We start from the raw sequence: 27087 nt of genomic DNA, 5'->3' as shown, positions 1-27087 counted from the left end.
TGGTCGAATTGCTGCAAAGAAACCACTACTGAAGGATACCAATAAGAAGAAGAGACTTACTTGGGCCAAGAAACACGAGCAATGGACATTAGACCGGTGGAAATCTGTCCTTTGCTTTGATGAGTCTAATTTTGAGATTTTTGGTTCCACCGCCATATCTTTGTGAGACGCGGAGTAGGTGAACAGATTATCTCTGCATGTGTAGTTCCCAGAGTGAAGCATGGAAGAGAAGGTGTGATGGTGCTTTGCTGGTGACACTGTCTGTGATGTATTTAGAATTCAAGGCACACTTAACCGGCATGGCTACCACAGCATTCTGCAGTGATACGCCATCCCATCTGGTTTGCTCTTAGTGGGACTATCATTTGTTTTTCAACAGGACAACGACCCAACACACCTCCAGGCTGTGTAAGGGCTATTTGACCAAGAAGGAGAGTGATAGAGTGCTGCATCAGATAACCTGGCCTCCACAATCACCCGACCTCAACCCAATTGAGATGGTTTGGGATTGGTTGGACCCCAGAGTGAAGGAAAAGCAGCCAACATATGTGGGAACTCCTTCAAGACTGTTGGAAAAGCATTCCAGGTGAAGCTGGTTGAGAGAATGCCAAGAGTGTGCAAAGCTGTCATCAAGGCAAGTTGGTGGCTACTTTGAAGAATCTGAAATATAAAAGATATTTTAATTTGTTTAACACTTTTTTGTCTACTACATGATTCCATATGTGTTATTTCATAGTTTTTATGTCTTCACTATTATTCTAAGGTAGAAAATAGTAAAAATAAAGAAAAATCTTTGAATGAGAAGGTCTGTCCAAACTTTTGACTGGTACTGTATATTAATGGTACAGTTTCCCTTTAAATTAAGAAACGTGCTGATAATCCTCTTATCACTGATCTTTGTTAGTGCATACCAACACCCCGCCGTTAGAGAGAGCGGTAGGGAGAGAGATTGATCCTACCCATCCTGTCACATCCTGGATCATCCTGGGCAGGAGGTACTCCTCCACATGTCTATGGCAGACAAGCACAATAATGCCATGTTCAAATCAAATCAAAGTTTATTGGTCGCGTACAGAGATTTGCAGGTGTTATGGCGGGTGCAGCTAAATGCATATATGTTAATATGAGGGATGTGAAATAAATGGATTATTGTCCTTTTCCACTTACCAAATCTGCTTTGACCTTTAACATTTAAAGACATGCTCTGGAACTTTGGTGAATACTAAGTATTTTTTAAACCTACTGCTTTGGGCTGGATAGTGTCCAGCCCAAAGTGTGTGTGTAGTTCATACATGCATAATTTATGAGCAAAATTACTGTCTACCCTAAATTAGCCGCAAAATCCCTAGTTTGAAAGCAACTGTTTTTCTAGACGCTGTGCTGCGCCATTTTCCCAAGATGTTCCCCTACGTGGGCCAGCCCTGTAGCAATTCGAGTTCTAGCCAATGAGCTTCAGCCCCTCGCCATTTGAGTATCAACTAGCAAGATGCACAAACAGCAGAGCGAGAGAGAGAGAGCAATGACTTGGTGGACATACCTGAACATTTGTGACATAGTATGACATTTTCTGAGACTACTTTTGGCTTATGAGCCCTACTTTCAGAACCACTGTCTAAAAAGTATACAGAAGTATTGGAGAATCTTTCATTTCACTGTTTATCAATGCATTATCATTATTTTCAGAAGGTAGGCTTTCTTGTGCAGATTCTATGTTGATCACTAACCTGAGTTTATTCCATGGTGAAAACCAGCGGAACTCCCGGTTGTTCCCATAGCTGGCCAGCAGCATCTTGGGTCGAATCAACAAGATTTTCCTCTAAAAAGAGGGTAAAAATTGTAAACAATTACACCTACTTGCTATTGACAATGCACATAAACTACATCAATTCAGAATGTATTATTTCTGACACTTGTAGAGAACATTAGCCACAGGTTGCTGAAATCTTAGTGCAACATACAGTGTTTAGTGTTGTATGATAGTCCAGGAGGCAAAGAGAGGCACAACATAGCTGAAGTGCTTGTCAGATGATGTCCTGGGTGACAGGGGACCCTAGCAGCTTCCTGAGTACCTAGAAGCAGTGCAGCAGGGTGTCTGACTCGTAGAGGTGGTCTGCACAGCCTAACCCACTGATGACCAGGGACAGAAAGAGAGGAGGTTGAGGGAAAGTTCATGGAAATTCAGAGCAGGCATGGCCATGTAGGATGCTTATTATATGCAAATGCACAGAGCATTATAGGAGTCAGAAAAAGAAAGACATACATTTGTCTAATAAGCTAAATGTGTGCTATAAGCTACTCACTGTATACAGTAATGTACTCAACAATCACAACTTTGATGAAGGAGATGTACTTAATTAAATACCATATTTTCAGTCCTGTCCCAATCTGTATTTTTCCCCTGAGACTTGGCTATCGCGATACCTAGTCATGAGAATATATCATTATTAATGTTAATGGTATGTCCAGAGTCCTGATTTGCAAGATGTGCATGCTATTCCTGCAGAGCAAGTAACCTAGTATAGTAGACTACAGGCTTATGAGCGGAATGTCTATAAATCATCACAACACCATATGACCTTTACAACAGACCTGTATATGAGTACACTACAGTTTAAATTAAATGGACAATGCATCTTCAATTAATGCATTTTTTTATTCGGACTTCTTAGTGTGATGTGAAATGGCTAGCTAGTTAGCGGGTACGCGCTAGTAGCGTTTCAATCAGTTACGTCACTTGCTCTGAAACCCAGAAGTATTGTTGCCCCCGCGGCTTTTGTGGAGCGATGGGTAACGATGCTTCGTGGGTGACTGTTGTTGGTGTGTGCAGAAGGTCCCTGGTTCGCGCCCGTGTCGGGGCGAGGGGACGGTCTAAAGTTATACTGTCACATTAGTTTTCTCTCCAAGTTTCCGTCAAAATCTAGTGCCCGTTGTATCAATGAGCACGTAGCTAATATAACCTTTCGTCCCATTTCATATAATGGTACAACAAAGTATCCTTGCTGATATTCAAACGTTGGAACCAATACTATCTGAGCTGCAACGTTGTGTCACTTCGACCCGGGCACTCCAACCACAGATACAACAATGAGACAGATATTTCACTGGATGTATAAATGTGAAGCATCCGCTTGGCTTTTCCACTCGCTCAAATAATGTAACAAATATGTTAGTGGGAGGAAGCCGTGTTAACTGCAGTGGGAGAAGATGGAACGAGATGGATTTTGTCATCGTTGAAACATTTGATCTCAATACAGTTTTCTGTTCCCAAAACTAGAACATGTTACGAACAGAGTGGATTCAAAACATTGCTAGAACACGACAAGTTTCAAAACATTGCTAGAACGCGACAATAAGATCTTGCTAACTCGTGCTTGGCTCTGCCCACCTCGCTTGTTCTGGCCAGTTAGTTATACAAATCATTGCTACTACTGCCCCTCCTCTTCATATATCTTATTGAAGAGACAGGTAGCTCATTCACACAACCAGCTGCTGCGCCTCTGCTGTATAAAATTAGGATACCGGTAGAAAGTAGATCTACCGGTAGTCTTCATATGTTTTAGAAATTGTCCATGTTTCAGACTTTAAAATGGTGATGCTTCCATAAATCAAAAATATTGTGGAAAACCAAGGTGAAAAGTAGATCTCAAAGTTGTGACTTCATGCAAAAAATGACAATATAAAAGTATCCTACTACTCAATCCAAACTGTGTGATGATGTCCATTTGTCCATGATGATGTCCATTTGTTTCAAAATATGCAGTGGTGTAAAGTACTTACGTAAAAATACTTTAAAGTACTACTTAAGTCGTTTTTTGGGGTATCTGTATTTACTTTATTATTTATTTTTTGACAACTTTTACTTTTACTTCGTTACATTCCTGAAGATTATAATGTACTTTTTACTCCATACATTTTCCCTAACACTTAAAAGTACTCAATACATTTTGAATGCTTAGCAGGACAGGAAAATTATCCAATTCATGCACTTATCAAGAGAACTGCTTCTGATTTGGCGGATTCCCTAAACACAAATGCCTAATTTGTAAATGATGTGTTGGAGTGTGCCACTGGCTATCCGTACATTTTAAAAACAATAAAATGGTGCCGTCTGCTTTGCTTAATATTAGGAATTTGAAGTGATTTATACTTTTACTTTTGAAACTTAAGTATATTTTAGCAATTACATTTACTTTTGATACTTAAGTATATTTAGAACCAAATACTTTTAGACTTTTACTCAAGTTTTATTTTACTGTTTGTGTTTATCTTTTACTTGAGTAGTTTTCTATTAAGGTATCAATATTTTTACTCAAGTATCAGAATTGGGTACCTTTTCAACACCTCAAGATATGTTGAGGTGTTATTTGGGTTTACTCCCAGGTAACGTGTCGGCTCTTGACTGTAGATTAATTCTTTTTAGTAGCCAATCCATTCATGAGCTCATCAGGCGGTAGTGGCTTCAGGTCCGTGTTATCCAATCAGAGGTCGATATGGCAGTGTGGCGCACCCTACTGAGACGTTATTGGCTGTACGTTCACACGCATTTATTATTTGGGCGGAGCTGTTGTTATTATAGAACCTTTTATTCGTTATGTCGTAAACATCTGGGCCAAGAGTTTTCCCATAGGTCCTAGAAGTTGGTGAGTAGCCTACGAAATTATCTTTAAGACAGACCTATTAAAATGCAATGTCTGCTTATAATGTTTATGTAATTTTTCCGTCTATGATCCTCGACATTATGCATGGGCTATTGTCCATATGAGTTATGGCTTTTTCTGGAGGTGCGTTATGGCTGCGTTAGGCAATTCGTTATCAATTGTTTTGTGGTAGCCTTTATCGATTGTCTATTTATTCATTCAATCCGTTGTCGTGCGGAATTATTGACAATACAATTTCAGGGTCTTGCGGATATTTATTCAATAATCGGGTATATAAACAGCTGACGCTTGTAGGCCCATCGGTCATTTTAAGTAACGTTAAAAGGGTGCAGAATGAAGTCTATGCTTTTTATGAAACCAATACTTCAATCAGTCTTGTACACAACATTATTTGAGTGGTCTATGTGAATGTGTGACAGCTGTCACTCAGCCAAAAGTGTCCTTGTCAACCAGTACAACTGTTGTTCCCCTCAGCATTATCGTTGTATCTGTATGTTGGATTTGGTCCAAAAACGTGTCAGCTGACATAACCTATGCACTGAGACCTGCTATTATCCCTGTGGGTCTGCTTTTCTATTCCAGACGCTGTTTGTGGAGTGTATTCTGTGGATTGTTACAGTACATGTGTAGGGCCTCTGATTTATGGTATAATAATATAACATAATATATGCCATTTAGCAGACACTTTTAACCAAAGCGACTTAGTAATGCATGCATACATGTTTATGTTAATGGAGGGGATGAGCACCATTATTAATGGGTAGTTTAATAATGGGGGTGGGAAAGTTTGTTTGGTTCTATGGTGTCTTTGAGCCCATGTAGTAATCATATACCAAAGGCGGTTATGGTCTTATTAAAGTGTACGTAAACATTTTTCCAATGTGTTTGATATGATTGAACACTTGCATTAGATTTGCTAACATACACAATTGTGTTGTGCTAAAACCTCTCATTGTAGAATTATCATGCTCAAGTCTATTCACAAACCATGCATCATGTACAGCACCATCCCAGAGTGTGTTATGTCAGGTTCTCAAGGACACCAGATGTCCTTTGATTTCCCACATTACCTTATAAGGTACAGTAGGCCTGTTATGTCCTGGTCACTACCTTGACTCTCTACTCTCTCTCAGTTTCCCTAGAGATGTCTTCTGCAGTGGCCATGGAGGCCACCCGGAGGCGCCAGAGGCTCAGCTCTAACGGGAGGGCGTCTGAGACAACAGAGGAACCTGCAGGGCAGTGGGGAAGAGCATGGTAAGATGAAGGTGACCTGCTGTAGGCCTATAGTCATTAATTCTCTACTCAGATAACTGGGTTCACGTGTAACGGGTTTCACTCTCTGTTGGTTCAGGACAGATTTATGATACGATATACTTAAAGCTGCCGTCCTTAATGGTGAAACTGCCACATCCGTTTGCGATATCACGACAACAACGTAGTTAAAGCAAGCAACATCGTTGCGCGCACGGTAGAGCAGTAGCGTATGTACTGAGATTCGTTTTACACTCCCCATCTCTGCTTTTGCAAACAAAAACAGAAACTGCCATGGGGCGGAGAGCGGAGCTGTTTCCCCAATTGCGGATTCCATCTTTAATGTCCATTTTATATGGAAATTCATTTTTGTCAAGTCAGCATACAACTACACAATACAGAAAACACTGGAAAGTTCATAGTTAATGCACACATATTCACTGTCCCTGTGGCCTACTGTCTGACCATCGGGCCTACATCTGTCCCATGTCCCGCTGTTCAGCAGCCTGATGGCTGTCGGAATTACATTTGTCCTGCTCCTATTCTTGCTGAACAGTGGGACCTTCTATTTCTTCGGGGAGGGCAGCATCTCAAAACATTGGGCAAGATTGTGTGTGGGAACCTGCTTAATCTTCAGTCAACAAAGGTAATATGGAAAGGAAGTAAAGTATTTGACTGCGGAAAATGAACGGCCAGTTTGAATCAGTTCACAAGCTTCCCGACGTTCCACGCGTTACCGTTCCATTATGTCTATTCCAGTTGTCATTGGGTTATGCGTCGCTGCCACTGAAATAAGTTGAAAAGTGGCATACATGTTTTTGCCGTTGTAGCCCTTATACAAAGCTCAAGATTTATGTTGTTCATGCGGTTGATTTGTGCTGCACATGGACAGCACAGGAGGCTGGTGGCACCTTCATTGGGGTGGATGGGCTCATGGTAATGGCTGGAGGAGAATAAGTATAATGGTGTCAAATACACCAAACACAAAACACATGGAAACCATGTGTTTGGTGTATTTGACACCGTTCTACTTGTTCTACTACCATTGTATTTGCGCCGTTTCAGCCATTATTATGAGCCGTTCCTCCCCTCAACAGTCTCCACTGATGGACAGTCACTACATGGACAGACAGTCACTAAAATGTTGGCCTATATCATTCTTGTCATATAATCAGTGTTATTCAAATGAGCCTGTAAGATAAACCGGTCATGCTTATCTTTTAAAGTGAACTCTAGCAAAGTTGGCAGAACACCACAAGGCAAAGTCCTCGGCCCATAGAGTTTATGTTAGATTAGATCTACAGCCTAATAATAACAACTCTCGAATAAATTAGAGTATCAAGTGGGTTTTTTTAAGGAAAATGTAAGGAATTATTAATTATTATAAATGCTCCAATGATTATGCATTTGCACCATTACAATTCTGTATGTTATTTCCTCCACACCTACCACTCTGTTAGGGAGGTGGACTGGTTCTCTCTGAGCGCTGTGATCCTGCTGCTGTGCACAGCTCCCTTCCTGGTATTCTTCTTCGTCATGGTGTGTGACCAGTACCAGTGCTCGGTCAGCCAGCCCCTGGTGGAGCTCTACAGTGGAGAGGCCACCCTGCGCTCCATCTGGGACAAGGCCCCCTCCTTCACCTGGACCGCTGCTCAGATCTATACCGTCTGGGTCTCCTTCCAGGTAGGGCCAGAGAAGAGAGGGACATAGGTTGCGTTTACACAGATAGCCCAATTCTTTTGCCCGATTATTGGTCTTTTGACCAATTGGAACAGATATTTTGCGAATAATTGGGCAAATTGTATTTTATTATGGTTTATAGCATCAGAATATTTTACAGATGAGAGTGTGGAATGACACTGTTTCTCCATCAGGTGGTTCTCTACGTGTGTGTTCCTGATGTCACTCATAAGTTCCTGCCTGGCTATGCAGGTGGGGTTCAGGACGGAGCTCGCACCCCAGCAGGTAAGGCACCTGAGAAGGAAAAAGTTGTTTTTGGAGATTTCTAGCATGAAGGATTGGTTTCTATTAATATTTACAGATATTGTATGCGCACAATACTGTTAAGTGTAGTTGTCTGCAAACCCTTGGCTCTGTTCCACCCAGGAGAACGACTGCCCCCTCTCATTGAGGCCACGGATCGCGGTACTGCAGGCATGGTTTGCAGAGAACAGGATCCCCATTATAGTGAATAAAAATATTTAAAAAATTGAAGACCGTTATGGTAACAATAATTGCTTCTAATACACTTGATGTATGTCCTTGAGCCGATTCTTTTTAAATCACACACAGACAAAGTTATAAGGGTCATTTAGTTGCTAACGGCAGTCTGCAGTACCCCGGTCGGCCTTCAACTTGAGTTACTCAATGAGAGGGAGCAGCGCTGAGCTGGCCTGCAACGTCACTTCCTGGAAGTAGCTCAAACTGTGCATGTCGTATTCATGAGACGCCATCTTAAACGACTGAATTTGGCTTCAATGCGCTGTTGAGTCTTCACATAGGAATGAATGGTGTCACGTGACCGATGGCTTTGTCCATATGCAGTCATTGTTTCACCCCCCCCCCATTGTTTGTTCTCTCCTAGGCCTCATAAACAAGTATGAGATCAACGGTTTACAGTCGTGGCTGATCACCCATGCCCTGTGGTATGCCAACGCTCAATACTTCCACTGGTTTTCCCCCACCATAATCTTCGACAACTGGATCCCACTGCTGTGGTGCACCAACATACTGGGCTATGCTGTGTCCACCTTTGCCTTTGTCAAGGCCTACCTCTTCCCCACCAATGCAGAGGACTGGTGAGGATTACATGCGTCCAATAGTATGTTAGGATATTCAAACTTGTCACTTGCATCCAATAATATGTAATATTTCATAAAACTTGGCACTTTGGGCATAGTTAATCTGAATTGCCTTTGTCATTTTCCAGCAAATTCACAGGCAACGTCTTCTATAACTACATGATGGGCATTGAGTTCAATCCCCGCATCGGCAAATGGTTCGATTTTAAGCTCTTCTTCAACGGGAGACCTGGTATTGTTGCCTGGACTCTAATCAACCTCTCCTATGCAGCCAAACAGCAGGAGCTCTATGGCTATGTGACCAACTCTATGATCCTGGTTAACGTGCTGCAGGTGAGACACTCCTCTCCCTTTACCACTAGATGGCAGTGGTAAACTAGACCTTAGAGTGGTAGCTTTGACTGAACCAGTTTAGGCAAGCTTGGCCTCCAGCGAATGGCTACTGATGTAATAACTACCCCTCCCAGGCAATCTATGTTCTCGACTTCTTCTGGAATGAGGCATGGTACCTGAAGACGATTGACATCTGCCATGACCACTTTGGCTGGTACCTGGGCTGGGGAGACTGTGTGTGGCTGCCCTTCCTCTATACGCTGCAGGTAAGTCACATCATCATAACAAAAAAACTAGTCCGACACCCAACACAGAAGCCACTGCAAAAAATATGAGCAAGTAATGGAAATTATAGATGCATCGACGTGCTTCTATCATACTGGCTGAGTTAAATATGGCTGTTATGCAGTCTTTCTTGTTTTCTATTCAACAGTCATGACATCATACTGTATGTTTGGCATCATGTCTCTTTCTACAGGGTCTGTACCTGGTGTATAACCCAGTCCAGCTCTCCACAGCCCATGCTGCTGCTGTCCTCCTCTTGGGTCTGGTGGGTTACTACGTCTTCCGCTCCACCAACCACCAGAAGGACCTGTTCCGCCGTACCGAGGGGAAGTGCTCCATCTGGGGCAAGAAGCCCACCTTCATTGAGTGTGCCTACCGCTCGGGTGACGGCGGCCTGCACCACAGCAAGCTCATGACCTCCGGCTTCTGGGGCGTGGCACGCCACCTCAACTACACGGGCGACCTGATGGGCTCGCTGGCCTACTGTGCAGCCTGCGGCTTCGGTCACATTCATCCCTACTTCTACATCGTCTACATGACTATCCTGCTGGTGCACCGCTGTGTGAGAGACGAGCATCGCTGCAGCAGCAAGTACGGCAAAGACTGGAAGCGCTACACAGATGCAGTTCCCTATCGACTGCTGCCTGGGATCTTCTAGTTGAGACAGAGGTTGAAGGAATCCCTGCTTCCTGAAAGAAGTTTAACAGAAGAAGAAGGAGATGTGTGTTAAATGGACTGTTCACATTCCATGGGAAAGATGTTGAAGACATTTTGAGCAAAGTGTGTGCGTGAGCGTGTGTGCGCGCGTGTGTGTGCGTGCGCAGTGGTGTCTTTGGATGTCAATGTGTGTTTCCGTGTTTCTCTGTCCGAAAATACATAGTAGTCCGAGTGAGATCTTCACTTGTAGTCAGAAGACTGCCAGCATTGTGCTCTAAGAAGGATACCTCAGCTACTCTCAGAACTGCTCTCACCGGTGCCTAGGAGCATTTCTCATTAAATGTTGGTACTATGGTACATATCTATGTTCTATGGTACATAGATGCTATGAGAAACTCTGCAAAATGGATTTCTAATTCAAATCTGCATTTAAGTGTACTGTAGTCTAGCAACGTGAACATCACACAACCATACAGTAGCACTTAGTTGGCGTTGGTAAAGTAACTACAGCTACAAGTGAGCAATAATCTAGATATCTTTTGACAATGCACTGTCGATGGCAAATGTTTCTTCTACTTAGGGGTCAGCCCAGCATTACATGAAATGCTAGCAGCAGACTGGTATATTATGTTCAAGAAGCAGCTACAACTATAAAACGATTGTTCCTGCTAAAATTCATTTTTCTTTATTTCTGTCAATATATTTGAGGTAATATATAATGGGTAACAATAATGGACAGTACCTGTTATTTTAAAGTTTTATGCTAATAGTGCTTTTACTTTATCTAACAGTCTTTTTGACATTTGATTTTAGTTGTTTGCCTTTTTTTTTTTTCTCTCATCTGCCTTTCGTCAAGTGATAACTTAGAAAATAAAAATAAACCTAACATGGTGAATATATTTCTGATTTCTTTTCTTTTTTTGTGTGTGTGAGTGGAGGAAATGACAATGACAGAGGTGTCATTGCAACATCACAGAATTGTTCCTGTGGAAGGCCACCACTTCCTCCTGCTGTGACTGAAGAGGTTGATAAGGCCTCCTGTCTCACGCTGGCCTGCCTGACCCCTTCTGATCATCACAGCTGCCAGGAAAAGAGTTTAACAAACACATATGGTTGGAGCTGGATGTGAGGCTCTGACAGACAGGAGGAGGGCGAATGTGGAAGTGGTGGCTGGTGGAAAGACCCCTGGAGTGGGTATAACAGTGATCACTCACTGGTAAGGGTGGTGGTTGTACTAACGTCAAGAGTACACCCTTCACTTCCATTTACTATTTTCTTCCTCTATTCTCTGTTCTTATGTCTCCCTAATCCTCATCTTTCTATCCCTCTTTCTCACTTTAATTTAAAGTCACCTCAAATCTGACATTCAGCAGCAGGGGGCAGTAGAACCCAGGTTGTGAAAAAAACTAGCGTAAATAAAATAATCCAAAAGAGTTTATCCTCCAAGAGAAAATATGTGTAATGTCAATAAAAACTAACTATTTCCTGAAGAAAATGTGGTGTGCTTGCTAGCTTGTTTTAAAGTATTTATGGTTTTGAAAATATTAATGTTTTTAGCTGAAATCGTTAAAGAGCGGTAGCATTTAAAATGTTTACCACTGTGTTCTTACTTTTTTCAATAACTCCATGAAGTGTTATGCGAATTGATGCTAATTACCACTGTTTATAGTTTATAAAGTTCTTAAGAATTTGAAGTTAGGATAGCCTGAACATGAGAACGGTTCAAGAGTTACTTTAGGAGAGTTAATATATGCTTATTTATATAGTTATAATTGATACCATTTTTTAAGAATTGGAAGTTAGGAGAGCCTGAACATGTGAGAGTTGGTTTAGTGTCCCTAGCTTGAATGGTTCAAGAGTTACAGTTGGTGAGGTAATTTATGCTAATGTATTCAAATGTATAGTTACAGTTGATAAAGTTCTTAAGCATTGGAAGTTAGGAGAGCCTGAACATGTGAGAGTTGGTTTAGTGTCCCTAGCTTGAACGTTTCAAGAGTAACTGTTGGTGAATTATTTTATGCACATTTATGTAAATGTATATAGTTAAAGTTGATAAAGATCTTAAAGAATTTGAAGTTAGAATATGCCTGAACATAGAGAATTATTTATTTATTTACCATTCAAGTCTGAGGCCCTTTTTCCCCCATTGAAATGTATTGGTAGCTCATTTAAATATTGTTATAGTTCAAAAAGTATAAATGCTATCAAAAATAATTTCTCAAGCAATCTAAGTTGGGGCCGTCTGTACGTTTTGAAGTTGGTTTTCGTGTTCACGGAGTAAATCACTTAAGCCTTAGAGTGGGCTAAAGAAATCAAATAATTAGAATATGAGTATGTAATAAATCTAGAGTTGTGCTTTGCCTTCAGCAAGCACACCAAATGATGAATACGTCATCAACATGAACATTAAAGACAACACAAAAGAACCACATTACTCACCCAGACACACATATCTTTACTCGTTATTCACACAGACTTAGACAAATAAACATTGTGCGCTCTTCTACTCCCTCTTCAGTCGTTCACATACACACATACTCAATCACCTCTCCCATCCCCTTTCACACCGACACAAATAAACAAACACTGCACCCTAATGTACTATTCACAGAAACACAACTACACAACTACTCCCAATCGTGAAACTACACACCATACATGGACATTCACACACCAGTGACCAATGATGATAACCAAGGGGGAGAAGGGGGTATTTCTCATTCAAATAAATGGTCCATTACATAATGTAAGCACTTGCCCAGAGACAGCACCACACCACTGATAAGATGCTTTACAAGGACAATAATGGACAGTTAAGGTAATGGAATATGCATCGATTTCCCCTGTCTTTATTCAGAGTTAATGCAATGTACAGCATATTCATTACATTGCCTTAGATAGAACAGAATTGCTCTTCTTTTTTAAACGAATGCCAGTTAGAGGATGACTGAACTGAAGAAGAAGAGATAAAGCCACGACACCAGATTGAATATGACATTATTACTAATGTCCTAGTTTATATTATCGATTCTCATTATTACTAATGTCCTAGTATATATTATCGATTCTCATTATTACTAATGTCCTAGTATATATTATCGATTCTCATTATTACTAATGTCCTAGTATATATTATCGATTCTCATGATTACTAATGTCCTAGTATATATTATCGATTCTCATTATTACTAATGTCCTAGTATATATTATCGATTCTCATTATTACTAATGTCCTAGTATATATCGATTCTCATTATTACTAATGTCCTAGTATATATTATCAATTCTCATTATTACTAATGTCCTAGTATATATTATCGATTCTCATGATTACTAATGTCCTAGTATATATTATCGATTCTCATTATTACTAATGTCCTAGTATAGATTATCGATTCTCATTATTACTAATGTCCTAGTGTACGTTATTGATTCTCGTTACAAAACGGTGTTGACAAAACTATGAGGGATAGTTTTGTGAGAATTAAACCAAATATCACCCCACACATGGCTTCCAAATGACCATACTGTCAAGCAGCCTGAACATTTTGACTTCTTTTGACTTCCTCTTTATCTGTTTTTCATTCGGACTTTAAAGACAATATGGTTTTATCGACAAAGCACTGGGGATCAGCCGGACAAAGAGAAAGAGCGAGAGAGTGTGAGCGAGTGGAACGAAATAAGATATACAAAAAGTACAATGAACTATTTGGACTGAGTGCCAACTGTGAATAAACTCTGGATGATTTCCCAAGAGGCCAAATTTGTTTTATAGGTGAGTTTGGAGGCAGAGGGGGGATGTGGGCTTGATGTGTGTGTGTTAGCAGAGAAAAGCAGTGACATAGCAGTCCTCTGCATGGGCCCCTGAACAGAGGATCTCAGATTGTGGTCATTGGGGTTGGTTGACTGACTGATCTGGTGGAAAGAGCTAATTGAGCAGACATATTGGGTAGTGGGCTGCTATATTTCTCTTGGGAATGAACTATTGTGTATTTAGTGCTAATGTACTTTTTCTAAGTCTCACAGCGTGTGGGAGAATCTCAATTGCATACGTCTCGCGTCCTCTCTACTTGTCTCCTTCTCAAAACCCATCGGATGAAAAAGCCAGAGGTCCCTCCCTTCTGACCTTCTCCTCCAATAGGTTTTGAGAAAGAGGGGCGAGAAGAGAGGACGCGAGGAGTATTCAATTGAGATTCTCCCTAGGTCTCTCTCATTCTCCCTCCCTCAGCCTGTGATCATCTCTTTGTCACAGCCAAGAGCCGAGGACTCTTCTACACTTCTGATCCCTGCCCTGCCCTCTCCTGCCCTTCCCTGCCATCATGAGGAGTGATGAGATGACCAGAGAAAAACCAGACTAAACACACCTAGCCTTAGAGTGACACTGACCTCAGTCTCTTTCCGTTCAACAGAACCACACAAACACACCCACCCCAGGCCCAGCCTTGTCTCCAACTCCTATCCCATGTCTAACCATAGAACCAGCTGTATCCCCTTAACCATTGACAGTGTTAATCATCCCAGGAGAAGGCTGCTGGGTAAGCCAGGAAGATGGAGGCGTGGAGATGAACTCCTTGTGCTCAGTGCAGTTGAGAGGTATTTGATATTGATAGGATATGATAGTGCTGTAGAACTATACACGCTGTACTGTAATTAGAACTTTCCCATGTGGTCTGGGAGTTGTAGGCAGGACATTACTGTGGAAATACATAATCCGCTGGACAGATTTCCTGAATCTCTACTATTATGAAGAAATCCAACAGGAGTGGCAAATGTATTTTTCCCTGGACATTCCCATCCTGGCAGTACGCAGACACCCTTATACACGAACATGTTCATGTACGTACGCACGCACACACCCTGACACTGACCTTACTCAAATCCCTCTCTGGGGAGGCCTGCAGTCTGAAATAGTCCATTCAATTCTGATGGAGGGTGCAAGGGATGGGCTTCTGCCATGTGAGGCTTACTTGACATTCGTGTGGTCAGCATGTGTTGCATTCACGTGCAATGCTACAATACTTCGCTTTATCTCAGATGAGTTTTTTTCTCCATTCTCTCCCTTGGTCCAGCAGCATTAACCCCGTAACGAATAACTCTCCACCCAGCAGGGAACGGGTGATGGAGTTTCCTGTGGGAGGAGGTTGACACGTTTGGTTATCTAGGAGACTAGCGGGCGTTTGGCCTGGAATGGGTGTGAAAGGGTGGGGCGGGTGTGTGGGCAGTGGCCAGCTGTCCAGGGGGGCTGGGTGGTAATACAGCCCACAGACCCGTTGCGAAACTTGGCAGAGACCAGGCAGCAAGGTCACCCCGTCATCCAGTTCAACCCTGGCAGACAGGACTGAGCCATACCCACTGCAGAGAGACCTGGCCAGTGATCCACATGCAGGGCTCAGCCCATTCCAGTGGTTAAATGGTCTGGTCTGTACCGGATGTCATTATCGAACGAGCCACAGAGTAAAGTGCTTCTATGAGCGCACAACTTTAATGTCCTGTCTTTAATAAATCATTGGCGGGTGATCATTCTTCCATTAGACTCAATCACACATGAAATGAATCCAGACGATTACACTTCACACTATGCACAGTTTATAACGGCTTAGGTTAAGAAAACCTCTTGACTTGCCATATTATCGATAGTGACCTTTGCATGACCATTTCAGGTTTGATACAGAGCCAGAGAACTCAGGCCAGATTCAGTGCTGGAAATAAAGAGCAAACGTATGTGCATTTAGAGTGGATATATCTACTTAAAAAGCCTGAAACTGGTCCTTAGAGACTCCCTAACCATGTAACTTCCCAATCTCTCCACCCACCTAGCTCGTCGCTAACTCTTCTATCCTCTGTCATCCATTTATTTCTACCCCCTCTCTTTCTTCAGCTCTCCACCTTCTGTTTGTTTTTTGTCTTTCGGGTCCCTGTTCCTCTCCCACTCTTTCAGGCTCCTTTACTCTAAACCTCATTACTTCTCCTTTCTCTGTCAGTCCCCGACATGTTCTCTTCTTCTCTATCTATTTATTGTGAGATGTGGTGGAGCCTGGGCCGGTGTGAGAGTTTCTTGCCTCATCAGCATTTATTGACTTATGTTCACATAAGGGAAGAGGTTGTTGATGGATGGATGATAGTGTCATGAGTTCCCCTTCATCATACTCTTTGTGACATGCTGACAATTGGCCATGCGGGTGAGGATTCGTTGGTTCGTGTGAAGGAGTGTTGAAGATCAAGGGAGAGAAAGGAACTCGTCTGAATGTGACATATTTCTATCTAACGAAGCTCATTAGAATAGTCACATCTGTTGCGTGCTTCGCCCCCCCCCCCCCCCCCCGCCCCCGCCCCCCGCTGCTACACCCCAGTTGTTTGATCTGAACTATTACAGCTCACGTGCTAAAAGCCATAGCCCACCCCCCTCCCAACCCACACACCCAAACCACATGCACACACGATGCCTTTCTCCCAGACTCAGCCCTCCACACCCTTTCCCAGCCACCACACACACACACACACACACCTTCTTTAAATCAAATAAAATTTATTTATATAGCCCTTCTTACATCAGCTGATATCTCAAAGTACTGTACAGAAACCCAGCCTAAAACCCCAAACAGCAAGCAATGCAGGTGTAGAAGCACGGTGGCTAGGAAAAACTCCATAGAAAGGCCAAAATACAAGGAAGAAACCTTTTTTTTTTTTTTTTTTTTTTAATCCCATTTTCTCCCCAATTTTCGTGGTATCCAATCGCTAGTAATTACTACCTTGTCTCATCGCTACAACTCCCGTACGGGCTCGGGAGAGACGAAGGTCGAAAGCCATGCGTCCTCCGAAGCACAACCCAACCAGCCGTACTGCTTCTTAACACAACGCGCCTCCAACCCGGAAGCCAGCCGCACCAATGTGTCGGAGGAAACACCGTGTACCTGGCCCCCTTGGTTGGCGCCCACTGCGCCCGGCCCGCCACAGGAGTCGCTGGAGTGCGATGAGACAAGGATATCCCTACCGGCCAAACCCTCCCTACCCCGGACGACACTATGCCAATTGTGCGTCGCCCCACGGACCTCCCGGTCGCGGCCGGCTGCGACAGAGCCTGGGCGCGAACCCAGAGACTCTGGTGGCGCAGTTAGCACTGCGATGCAGTGCCCTAGACCACTGCGCCACCCGGGAGGCCCTACAAGGAAGAAACCTAGAGAGGAACCAGGCTATGAGGGGTGGCCAGTCCTCTTCTGGCTGTGCCGGGTGGAGATTATAACAAACATGGCCAAGATGTTCAAATGTTCATAAATTACCAGCATGGTCAAATAATAATAATCACAGTAATTGTCGAGGGTGCAGCAAGTCAGTACCTCAGGAGTAAATGTCAGTTGGCTTTTCATAGCCGATCATTAAGAGTATCTCTACCGCTTCTGCAGTCTCTAGAGAGTTGAAAACAGAAGGTCTGGGACAGGTAGCACGCCCGGTGAACAGGTCAGGGTTCCATAGCCGCAGGCAGAACAGTTGGAACTGGAGCAGCAGCACGGCCAGGTGGACTGGGGACAGCAAGGAGTCATCATGCCAGGTAGTCCTGAGGCATGGTCCTAGGGCTCAGGTCCTCCGAGAGAGAGAAATATAGTGAGAAAGAGAGAATTAGAGAGAGCATACTTAAATTCACACAGGACACCGGATAAGACAGGAGAAGTACTCCAGATATAACAAACTGACCCTAGCCCCCCGACACATAAACTACTGCAGCATAAATACTGGAGGCTGAGGCAGGAGGGGTCAGGAGACACTGTGGCCCCATCCGATGATACCCCCGGACAGGGACAAACAGGAAGGATATAACCCCACCCACTTTGTCAAAGCACAGCCCCCACACCACTAGAGGGATATCTTCAATCACCAACTTACCATCCTGAGACAAGGCCGAGTATAGCCCACAAAGATCTCCGCCACGGCACAACCCAAGGGGGGGCGCCAACCCAGACAGGAAGATCACGTCAATCACTCAACCCACTCAAGTGACGCACCCCTCCTAGGGACGGCATGAAAGAACACCAGTAAGCCAGTGACTCAGCCCCTGTAATAGGGTTAGAGGCAGAGAATCCCAGTGGAGAGAGGGGCACGGCCAGGCAGAGATAGCAAGGGCGGTTTGTTGCTCCAGAGCCTTTCCGTTCACCTTCACACTCCTGGGCCAGACTACACTCAATCATATGACCCACTGAAGAGATGGGTCTTCAGTAAAGACTTAAAGGTTGAGACCGAGACTGCGTCTCTCACATGGGTAGGCAGACCATTCCATAAAAATGGAGCTCTATAGGAGAAAGCCCTGCCTCCAGCTGTTTGCTTAGAAATTCTTGGGACAATTAGGAGGCCTGCATCTTGTGACCGTAGCGTACGTGTAGGTATGTACGGCAGGACCAAATCGGAAAGATAGGTAGGAGCAAGCCAATGTAATGCTTTGTAGGTTAGCAGTAAAACCTTGAAATCAGCCCTTGCCTTAACAGGAAGCCAGTGTAGGGAGGCTAGCACTGGAGTAATATGATCATTTTTTGGGGTTCTAGTCAGGATTCTAGCAGCCGTATTTAGCACTAACTGAAGTTTATTTAGTGCTTTATCCGGGTAGCCGGAAAGGAGAGCATTGCAGTAGTCTAACCTAGAAGTAACAAAAGCATGGATTAATTTTTCTGCATCATTTTTGGACAGAAAGTTTCTGATTTTTGCAATGTTACGTAGATGGAAAAAAGCTGTCCTTGAAACAGTCTTGATATGTTCGTCAAAAGAGAGATCAGGGTCCAGAGTAACGCCGAGGTCCTTCACAGTTTTATTTGAGACGACTGTACAACCATCAAGATTAATTGTCAGATTCAACAGAAGATCTCTTTGTTTCTTGGGACCTAGAACAAGCATCTCTGTTTTGTCCGAGTTTAAAAGTAGAAAGTTTGCAGCCATCCACTTCTTTATGTCTGAAACACAGGCTTCTAGCGAGGGCTATTTTGGGGCTTCACCATGTTTCATTGAAATGTACATCTGTGTGTCATCCGCATAGCAGTGAAAGTTAACATTATGTTTTCGAATGACATCCCCAAGAGGTAAAATATATAGTGAAAACAATAATGATCCCAAAACGGAACCTTGAGGAACACCGAAATGTACAGTTGATTTGTCAGAGAACAAAGCATTCACAGAGACAAACTGATATCTTTCCGACAGATAAGATCTAAACCAGGCCAGAACTTGTCTGTGTAGACCAATTTGGGTTTCCAATCTCTCCAAAAGAATGTGGTGATCGATGGTATCAAAGGCAGCACTAAGGTCTAGGAGCACTAGGACAGATGTAGAGCCTCGGTCTGACACCATTAAAAGGTAATTTACCACCTTCACAAGTGCAGTCTCAGTACTATGATGGGGTCTAAAACCAGACTGAAGCATTTCGTATACATTGTTTGTCTTCGGGAAGGCAGTGAGTTGCTGCGCAACAGCTTTTTCAATTTTTTTTGAGAGGAATGGAATATTCTATTTAGGCCGATAGTTTTTTATATTTTCTGGGTCAAGGTTTGGCTTTTTTAAGAGAGGCTTTATTACTGCCACTTTTAGTGAGTTTGGTACACATCCGGTGGATAGAGAGCCATTTATTATGTTCAACATAGGAGGGCCGAGCACAGGAAGCAGCTCTTTCAGTAGTTTAGTTGGAATAGGGTCCAGTATGCAGCTTGAAGGTTTAGAGGCCATGATTATTTTCATCATTGTGTCAAGAGATATAGTACTAACACACTTAAGTGTCTCTCTTGAACCTAGGTCCTGGCAGAGTTGTGGGGACTCAGGACAGCTGAGCTTTGGAGGAATACGCAGATTTAAAGAGGAGTCCGTAATTTGCTTTCTAATGATCATTAACTTTTCCTCAAAGAAGTTCATGAATTTATTACTGCTGAAGTGAAAGCCATCTTCACTTGGGGAATGATGCTTTTTAGTTAGCTTTGCGACAGTATTAAAAATAAATGTCGGATTGTTCTTATTTTCCTCAATTAAGTTGGGAAAGTAGGATGATTGAGCAGCAGTGAGGGCTCTTCGATACTGCACTGTACTGTCTTTCCAAGCTAGTCAGAAGACTTCCAGTTTGGTGTGGCGCCATTTCCGTTCAAATTTTCTGGAAGCTTGCTTCAGAGCTCGGGTATTTTCTGTATACCAGGGAGCCAGAGACAATTACTCGATGCCGACACATCTTTCTAGCTGATTTACACGCTGAAGCTATGTTGCGCTTGGTGACCTCTGACTGTTTCATCCTAACATCGCTGGTGCCGACGTGGATAACAATATCTCTATACTCTCTACACTCGCCAGTTTTAGCTTTAGCCAGCACCATCTTCAGATTAGCCTTAACTTCGGTAGCCCTGCCCCCTGGTAAACAGTGTATGATCGCTGGATGATTCGTTTTAAGGCTAATACTGCGGGTAATGGAGTCGCCAATGACTAGGGTTTTAAATTTGTCAGAGCTAATGGTGGGAAGCTTCGGCGTCTCAGACCCCGTAACGGGAGGAGTAGAGACAAGAGAAGGCTCGGCCTCAGACTCCGACTCGCTGCTGAATGGGGAAAACCGGTTGAAAGTTTCTGTCGGCTGAATGAGCAACACCGGTTGAGCATTCCTACAGCATTTCCCTCCAGAAGCCATGAGAAAGTTGTCCGGCTGCGAACATTACCTGAGGTGAATCGAAAAGGATACCGACCCCTGAATTTGACTATTGTCGTCAGCAGCCGCAGTCCCTGCTTCCTCTGGAGCATCGGCAGTCGCAGCGTTGCTTTGTAAGCTTTCAATGACATGCAGAGTTTTTGGGGCGGTATTTTTGATCTCCAGGAAAAGGTTCATAGATGTTGTTCCCCCTCTGTTCCCCTTCCCAGTGCTGATGTGACCCATTTCTGACTAAGCTGTAATGTGAGTGTGTGAATGTGGGCCAGGTCGAACGGAGAAAGCTGCTTTTACACTCGTGGTTGACGGAGATAAAATGAAAAAAAAAATGTGCTGAGTGACAAAGGAGTCAACTATCTAAATCGGAGTGTTTACAATGTTTTTGGGGGAGAAAACGTCAAGGCAGGAGGATGAGGGAAAAGACTGAGGGAGAAGTGAATGAGTGTCCTGATACAACAGGGACTCTGTCAAAGATTTACTCATTGTCTCACTTTAAAATCCTTCTGGCTAGTGATGCCACGACTGCCCATCAATCTATCAGGGATAAAAATCTGTGTGTGTTGTTTAGCCCCGGTGGGCAAGGCGGTTGGCAGTCTGGGCAGAGCAAAGCCCATTCTTAAATATCATCAGTCAATGTGACATGTGATATATTCACTTCATACGGGAGCTGTTTTTAGCCATACTGAATGTCATTGGCTTTGTGACCGATACCAAAGCAACTGGAGCTTTGAATACACGACAGTCAAAATCCCCCTGCTCACCTCTCTAAGCGCACAGATACAGGGAGAAAAACATTCAGATAATGTACAATCACACATACACAGACACAAAACACTCAAATACTGAACACACAACATCCAAGTCACCCACCCCAATAGCAGACTCTTAGTGGTCATGATATGTGCCTGGAAAGGCCCCTCCCCCGTTTCCTCCAATTTGGCTCCGTGCCAGAGGACCGAGGCCTGTGCCCGGCTGCTCTCTCCTTTCCCAGACAGAGAAACAGACAGGGCTAGAGCCCAGGCTTTCCTGTGAAAGGTCCCTAAACGTACATAAACTACGTCCCCCCCCATCTCTCCCTCTCAGTGGGCCACTCTACTCTATTGTTCTACAGTGCTATGCCATCCTATCCTGATCGTGGTACATCCGACTCATGGACTAAGCTGCATCCAGACTTTTAACGACAGCATTTTGCAACAGGCCTATGATGAGTTGTGTGCTTTGGCTTTGCATGCACGTGGTACTGTATGGATCCGCAATATATATCCTCAGGTTCGTACAAATATTATTAAGCCTCAGTAACAGGGTGGAACATCTGCCTTCAGCTTTCCTGCTTAGTGTGTAAAAAAGAATTTGGCGGACTTCGAACAAAGCATGTTTCTGATTTAGCCATGAATTGTAGATCAGAGAGTGGAAGTTGACCAAAAGGGAGTGAAACAACACTCTGACAATGAGAATAAAGGCTTGTTGTGATTCAAATAATGATATCAGTCCTGTGATGAGGCAAATTCAAAAAGGAGAATTGATGGGTCTGAGGCCCATCAGAGAGAAAAGCCAAGCAAAGCTATCACTAATGAGACCAGCATTAAAACTAGAAGAGTGGGATGTGTGTGTGTGTGTGTGTGTGTGTGTGTGTGTGTGTGTGTGTGTGTGTGTGTGTGTGTGTGTGTGTGTGTGTGTGTGTGTGTGTGTGTGTGTGTGTGTGTGTTTGTTTATGTGTGTGGGCACATGTGTGCGTGGGTAATTCCACGAAATAAGTGCCTTTTGCGTCCCTTTGATATTTTAAGTAGAACTTCTGCACAAATATAGAATTTTAAAAACCTGTTACTGTATATTTATGTAGTGCCCTTTAATACAGACAACATGGAAAATTCATTAAAGCAGATTTTTTACATTAATAAAGACTTGCTAAAGTGACAAAATTCTGTCCCTCTATGCATCCCGTTTGACTTCTAGGAACAATTAACCAACTTAATCCCAACATTACATTTATCCAAGTTTTCACCATCATTGTAAAGCCCTAGTAATTACACATCAACCCTGTTATCCATAGATAGACAGGCTGGAAATGCTTAAACAATTGAAACGTTTTTGTGAAGCCTGCATTCAATTGCCCTTCCTTGTTGCACACACCAGCTTCTGTTCCCCCTGTCACAAGGGGATTTATGGATGATTTGAGATGAAGTCGTCAACCCTGGCACTAAATAGGCACTTACTATAGTATTTTTTGTTGTTGTTGTAACTCTTCAGATGGGAAGACATGTTTTTTATTAAGTTGAACATAAGCTCTTTATGACAGAATGTTAAAACTAGGTGAAATAAATGTTAAAAAATCACCACGTTAAACTACTCAAAAGGCACCTAATTGGTGGAACAACCCACATGGATGTGTGGGTTTATGTGTGTTTTTCTAAGTGCCTCAGAGAGTGCTCTCTGGGCCTCTCTTTTAACGGATGGCTGCCAGTATTCTGGGTAATTTCATGACCACACATTCTCCGTCCAAGCTTCCCCTGGTGCCCTGTTGTTAGGCTGGATACTGTACACACTGCATGGACCATGTGTGTGGATAAGTGTGTGTGAAAGTGTGTGTGTACAGTGCATTGAGAAAGTATTCAGACCCCTGACTTTTTCCACATTTTGTTACGTTACAGCCTTATTCTAAAATGAATTAAATTGTTTTTTCCCCCTCATCAATCTACACACAAAACCCCATAATGAAGAAGCAAAAACTGATTTTTAGAAATGTTTGTACAAAAAAAACTGAAATATCAATATTTCATTAGTATTCATAAGTATTCAGATCCTTTACTCAGAACTCGGTTGAAGCAACTGTGGTCGCGATTACAGCCTTGAGTCTTCTTGGGTATGACGCTACAAGCTTGGCACACCTGTATTTGGGGAGTTTCTCCCATTCTTCTCTGCAGATCCTCTCAAGCTCTGTCAGGTTGGATGGGGACGTCGCTGCACAGCTATCTTCAGGTCCTGACTAGTCTCCCAGTCCATGCCGCTGAAAAACATCCCCAGAGCATGACGCTGTCACCATCATGCTTCACCGTAGGGATGGTATTGGCCAGGTGATGAGCGGTGACAGGTTTCCTCCAGAGGTGACGCTTGACTTTCAGGCTGAAGAGTTCAATCTTGGTTTCATCAGACCAGAGAATCTTGTTTCTCATTTTTTGAGAGTCCTTTAGGTGCCTTTTTGGCAAACTCCAAGCGGGCTGTCATGTGCCTTTTACTGAGGTGTGGCTTCCGTCTGGCCACTCTACCATAAAGGCCTGATTGTTGGAATGCTGGAGAGATGGTTGTCCTTCTGAAGGTACTCCCATCTCCATAGAGGAACTCTGGAGCTCTGTCAGAGTGACCATCGGGTTCTTGGTCACCTCCCTGACCAAGGCTCTTCTCCCCCGATTGCTCAGTTTGGCCGAGTGGCCAGCTCTAAGAAGAGTCATGGTGGTTCCAAACTTCTTCCATTTAAGAATGATGGAGTCCACTGTGTTCTTGGGGACCTTCAGTGCTGCAGAAATGTTTTGGTACCCTTCTCCAGATATGTGCCTCGACACAATCCTGTCTCGGAGCTCTACGGACAGTTCCTTCGACCTCATGGCTTGGTTTTTGCTCTGACAGGCACTGTCAACTGTGGGACCTTGTCCAATCAATTGAAATTACCACAGGTGGACTCCAATCAAGTTGTAGAAACATCTCAAGCATGATTAATGGAAACAGGATGCACATGAGCTCAATTTCTAGTCTAATAGCAAAGGGTTTGACTACTTATGTAAATAAGGTATTTCTGTTTTATATTTTGAATTTGCACAAATTTCAAAAAACTTGTTTTCGCTTTGTCATTATGGGCTATTGTGTGTAGATTGATGATTTTATTTAATCCATTTTAGAATAATGCTGTAACGTAACAAAATGTGGAAAAAGTGAAGGGGTCTGAATTCTTTCCGAATGCACTGTATAGGAAAAGTGAACTGCTGACAGTAAAAGAGGAGGAGAGCCTGGCGGCCTGACTGAGTCCAGAACCTCTTGTTGTCCAATCACAAGCCAGAGATGCTGCTGGCTGCGGCTCACTGCCAGACTAGGCAGAGTCCTCGCTGTGTACCAGATTAACTGACTGACTCTGTGAGCTGCAGGAGCTCTAAACATCGAGGGAACCTCTGCCTCAAAGCACAGTGAACTGACGTGAGGGTATTTTCTTGTTATACATTTGCTTTCTCCAAGAGTTAAACACCCTCTTTCTCTCTCTCTCTCTCCCTCCCGAACTCTCTCTCTTTCTCTCTCTCTCTCCGTTTGACAGGCAGCATAACTGGTCTGTGAGAAATGTGTTGTCTATCTTTGTATGGTATTAAAGAGATATTTCAAAGCCGTAAACTAGATGCTAGTGTGGCATTGACATATGTGTTTGTTACTAAATGTGGGTTTGGCCGAGCAACATTATCCCCCAATAGCATCTATAAGTACATGAGTGTTTGCCTGCTGTGTTTCTGAATCCCTTTTTATAAAACTTGGCTGCTAGCTCGGTGGAATTCCTGATGCACGGAGACAGCTACAGTATGGTTAGTTACCAGGGCCACCCTCTGCCTAACAAACAAGACCGTGCCATAATTAGCTCTGCATGGGCCATCTCAGAGCTGCGATGATGGGGACAGCCATGGAAAACACATCACACACTGCCTAGCTTAGCCTTATGGGGTGTGACGCTTCAGAGGCTGGGATTTAACATAGCGATGTGTTCCACCCCAGACTTCTGTCTCCTGGTGTTTGGACTGGACCTGGCTGTAATGTATTGTAGTGTGGGTCCCTGAGAGGGTTAATGGACACAGCAGCAGGGTGTGGCTGTGGGTGTGTGGCTGGAGGGAATCTCCACTGACGTCACTCTCTCAGTCTCTCCACGCAGCCAAGCCAAGCCATTAGCCATTAACTTTGCCCATGACCGCTCATCATTGCGTTTTTCATGACGTGCTTAAATCAATGTTCTGCTTTTATATGACTCTGTTCAAGTTTTTCTCTCTTTCTCTGTCCTCTGGGGAGGAGAACATAGGACTGCCTAAACTTTTCTAACTCAACTTTTCCGAAAATCCCTTTCTACCTCTCTCTCCTCACAACGTTGTTAAGATAGTCCCCTGCCTCTTCTTCCGTAGGCTCTGTACCAGCCATGCATGCTTATCGGCCTTCATAGCTCAAAGCCAAGAAAAGCACGAAGGGAAAAAATTCCCAGGCAAAAGTGGAGAGATTAACCTCTTCCTCATTTCCCGGTCCCGTAGGAAAGCGAGTGGCCCTTCCGCCCAGTGCCAGGCATGCAGACTCACACGTCCAGAATAGAGCAGAGCCTGATTGGAGTGCCTCGCACCTCATTCTTGTTCACAATGATGCAACAACCCTCTGACCAATCAATTCCGTCACTCCTCTCATCCCGTGTCCGTCATGTAACACAGACCACTCTAAACGATGAGCCCACCCGTGAATCAAAGTGTAATGTTCTGTATCATTTGAGTTCTCAGCGAGCCCATGTACATGAAATCCTCCCATTCATAACACCGTCCATACACTGTGATCTCTGTAAACCCCCCAGAGGGAAAGATAGCGATTGATAGTAAGCAGGGAAGGGAATCAATGACAAGATAAAAGTGCATTTTGGGACGGAAGAACACATAGAGGACAGTCACAGAGTGAGCGAGATCGGAGGAAATTTGGAGAGAGAGAGAAGAGGAAAGGTTTTACTGCTCAGGGACAAGTCCTCTTCTGACTTTTTGACGCTGGTCCAAATTTCCTCACTTGGTTAAGCAAGTGGAAACATATCACAGATAACAAAGGAGAGAGGGGATGGGGGGGGGGGGGGGGGGGTGGTGTGTGATTGTATAAAATATGTTCTGTACTGTAACATCAGACACTAGAACACACAAACCTTACTGTGTAGAAAGTTCCCATCTCACTTTTCTTTGAAGGTACTTTTATTAATGCAAAGACCGTGGACCTGCTGAAATGGGTACCTGGCCATGAGAGGATGATCCTTTGCAGAAGTTCTGACTTTCATGAAAGGCACGGTGCTGCATTGTTGAGTCCCCTTGAGTCCCCCGACCCTTTCTGTATGATAGCCTATTGTCCTCTAAATCCTATTTTCCTTTATTACTAGACTAGGCTTCTGTGCCCCTCTCCTCCTCTGTCCCCCCCATGTCCCTGTCGTCCACATCCCCCTCTTTCTCCTTCTCCCTCTCTCCGTCTCTCCTTTGGCATGTGTTGGACGTCTGAGCGCATGGTGATGAATGCCAATGGGTTCCCACGCCGCGGAAGTGGAGTGGAGGAGATTAGGGGGAGGAGGGACGAGGGACGAGGGACGAGGGAGGAGGGTGGGTGGTCCTTGAGTCCTTCAGGCCCAGGCTCCATTAGGCTGATGGGTTTTTTATTAAATTAGCCTGTAGGGCTCTCTCTCTCTCTCTCTCTCTCTCTCTCT

General features: G+C 43.7%; 1 protein-coding gene and 1 long non-coding RNA gene across 2 annotated transcripts; one reads left to right on the top strand and one right to left on the bottom strand.

Moving 5' to 3' along the window:
* Positions 1-959: 959 nt before the first annotated feature.
* Positions 960-2250, bottom strand: LOC129854064 (uncharacterized). The gene is made up of 3 exons (XR_008759223.1): positions 1959-2250; positions 1725-1816; positions 960-1011 (listed from the first exon to the last, which is right to left on the bottom strand). It is a non-coding gene; the product is annotated as an uncharacterized LOC129854064 (long non-coding RNA).
* Positions 2251-4531: 2281 nt separating this feature from the next.
* Positions 4532-10884, top strand: LOC129854061 (7-dehydrocholesterol reductase-like). Its single transcript, XM_055920687.1, has 8 exons — positions 4532-4640; positions 5792-5912; positions 7370-7592; positions 7784-7874; positions 8494-8707; positions 8839-9043; positions 9178-9309; positions 9522-10884. The coding sequence occupies exons 2-8, from the start codon at positions 5803-5805 to the stop codon at positions 9984-9986; spliced, it is 1440 nt and encodes a 479-aa protein (XP_055776662.1). The 5' UTR covers positions 4532-4640; positions 5792-5802; the 3' UTR covers positions 9987-10884.
* The last annotated feature ends 16203 nt before the right edge of the window (positions 10885-27087 follow it).

The sequence above is a fragment of the Salvelinus fontinalis genome, chromosome 4 (assembly GCF_029448725.1).
Source record: "Salvelinus fontinalis isolate EN_2023a chromosome 4, ASM2944872v1, whole genome shotgun sequence".
Classification (NCBI taxonomy): Eukaryota; Metazoa; Chordata; class Actinopteri; order Salmoniformes; family Salmonidae; genus Salvelinus; species Salvelinus fontinalis.
Note: the sequence above shows the minus strand (reverse complement) of the source record. Positions and strands in the feature narration are given on the sequence as shown.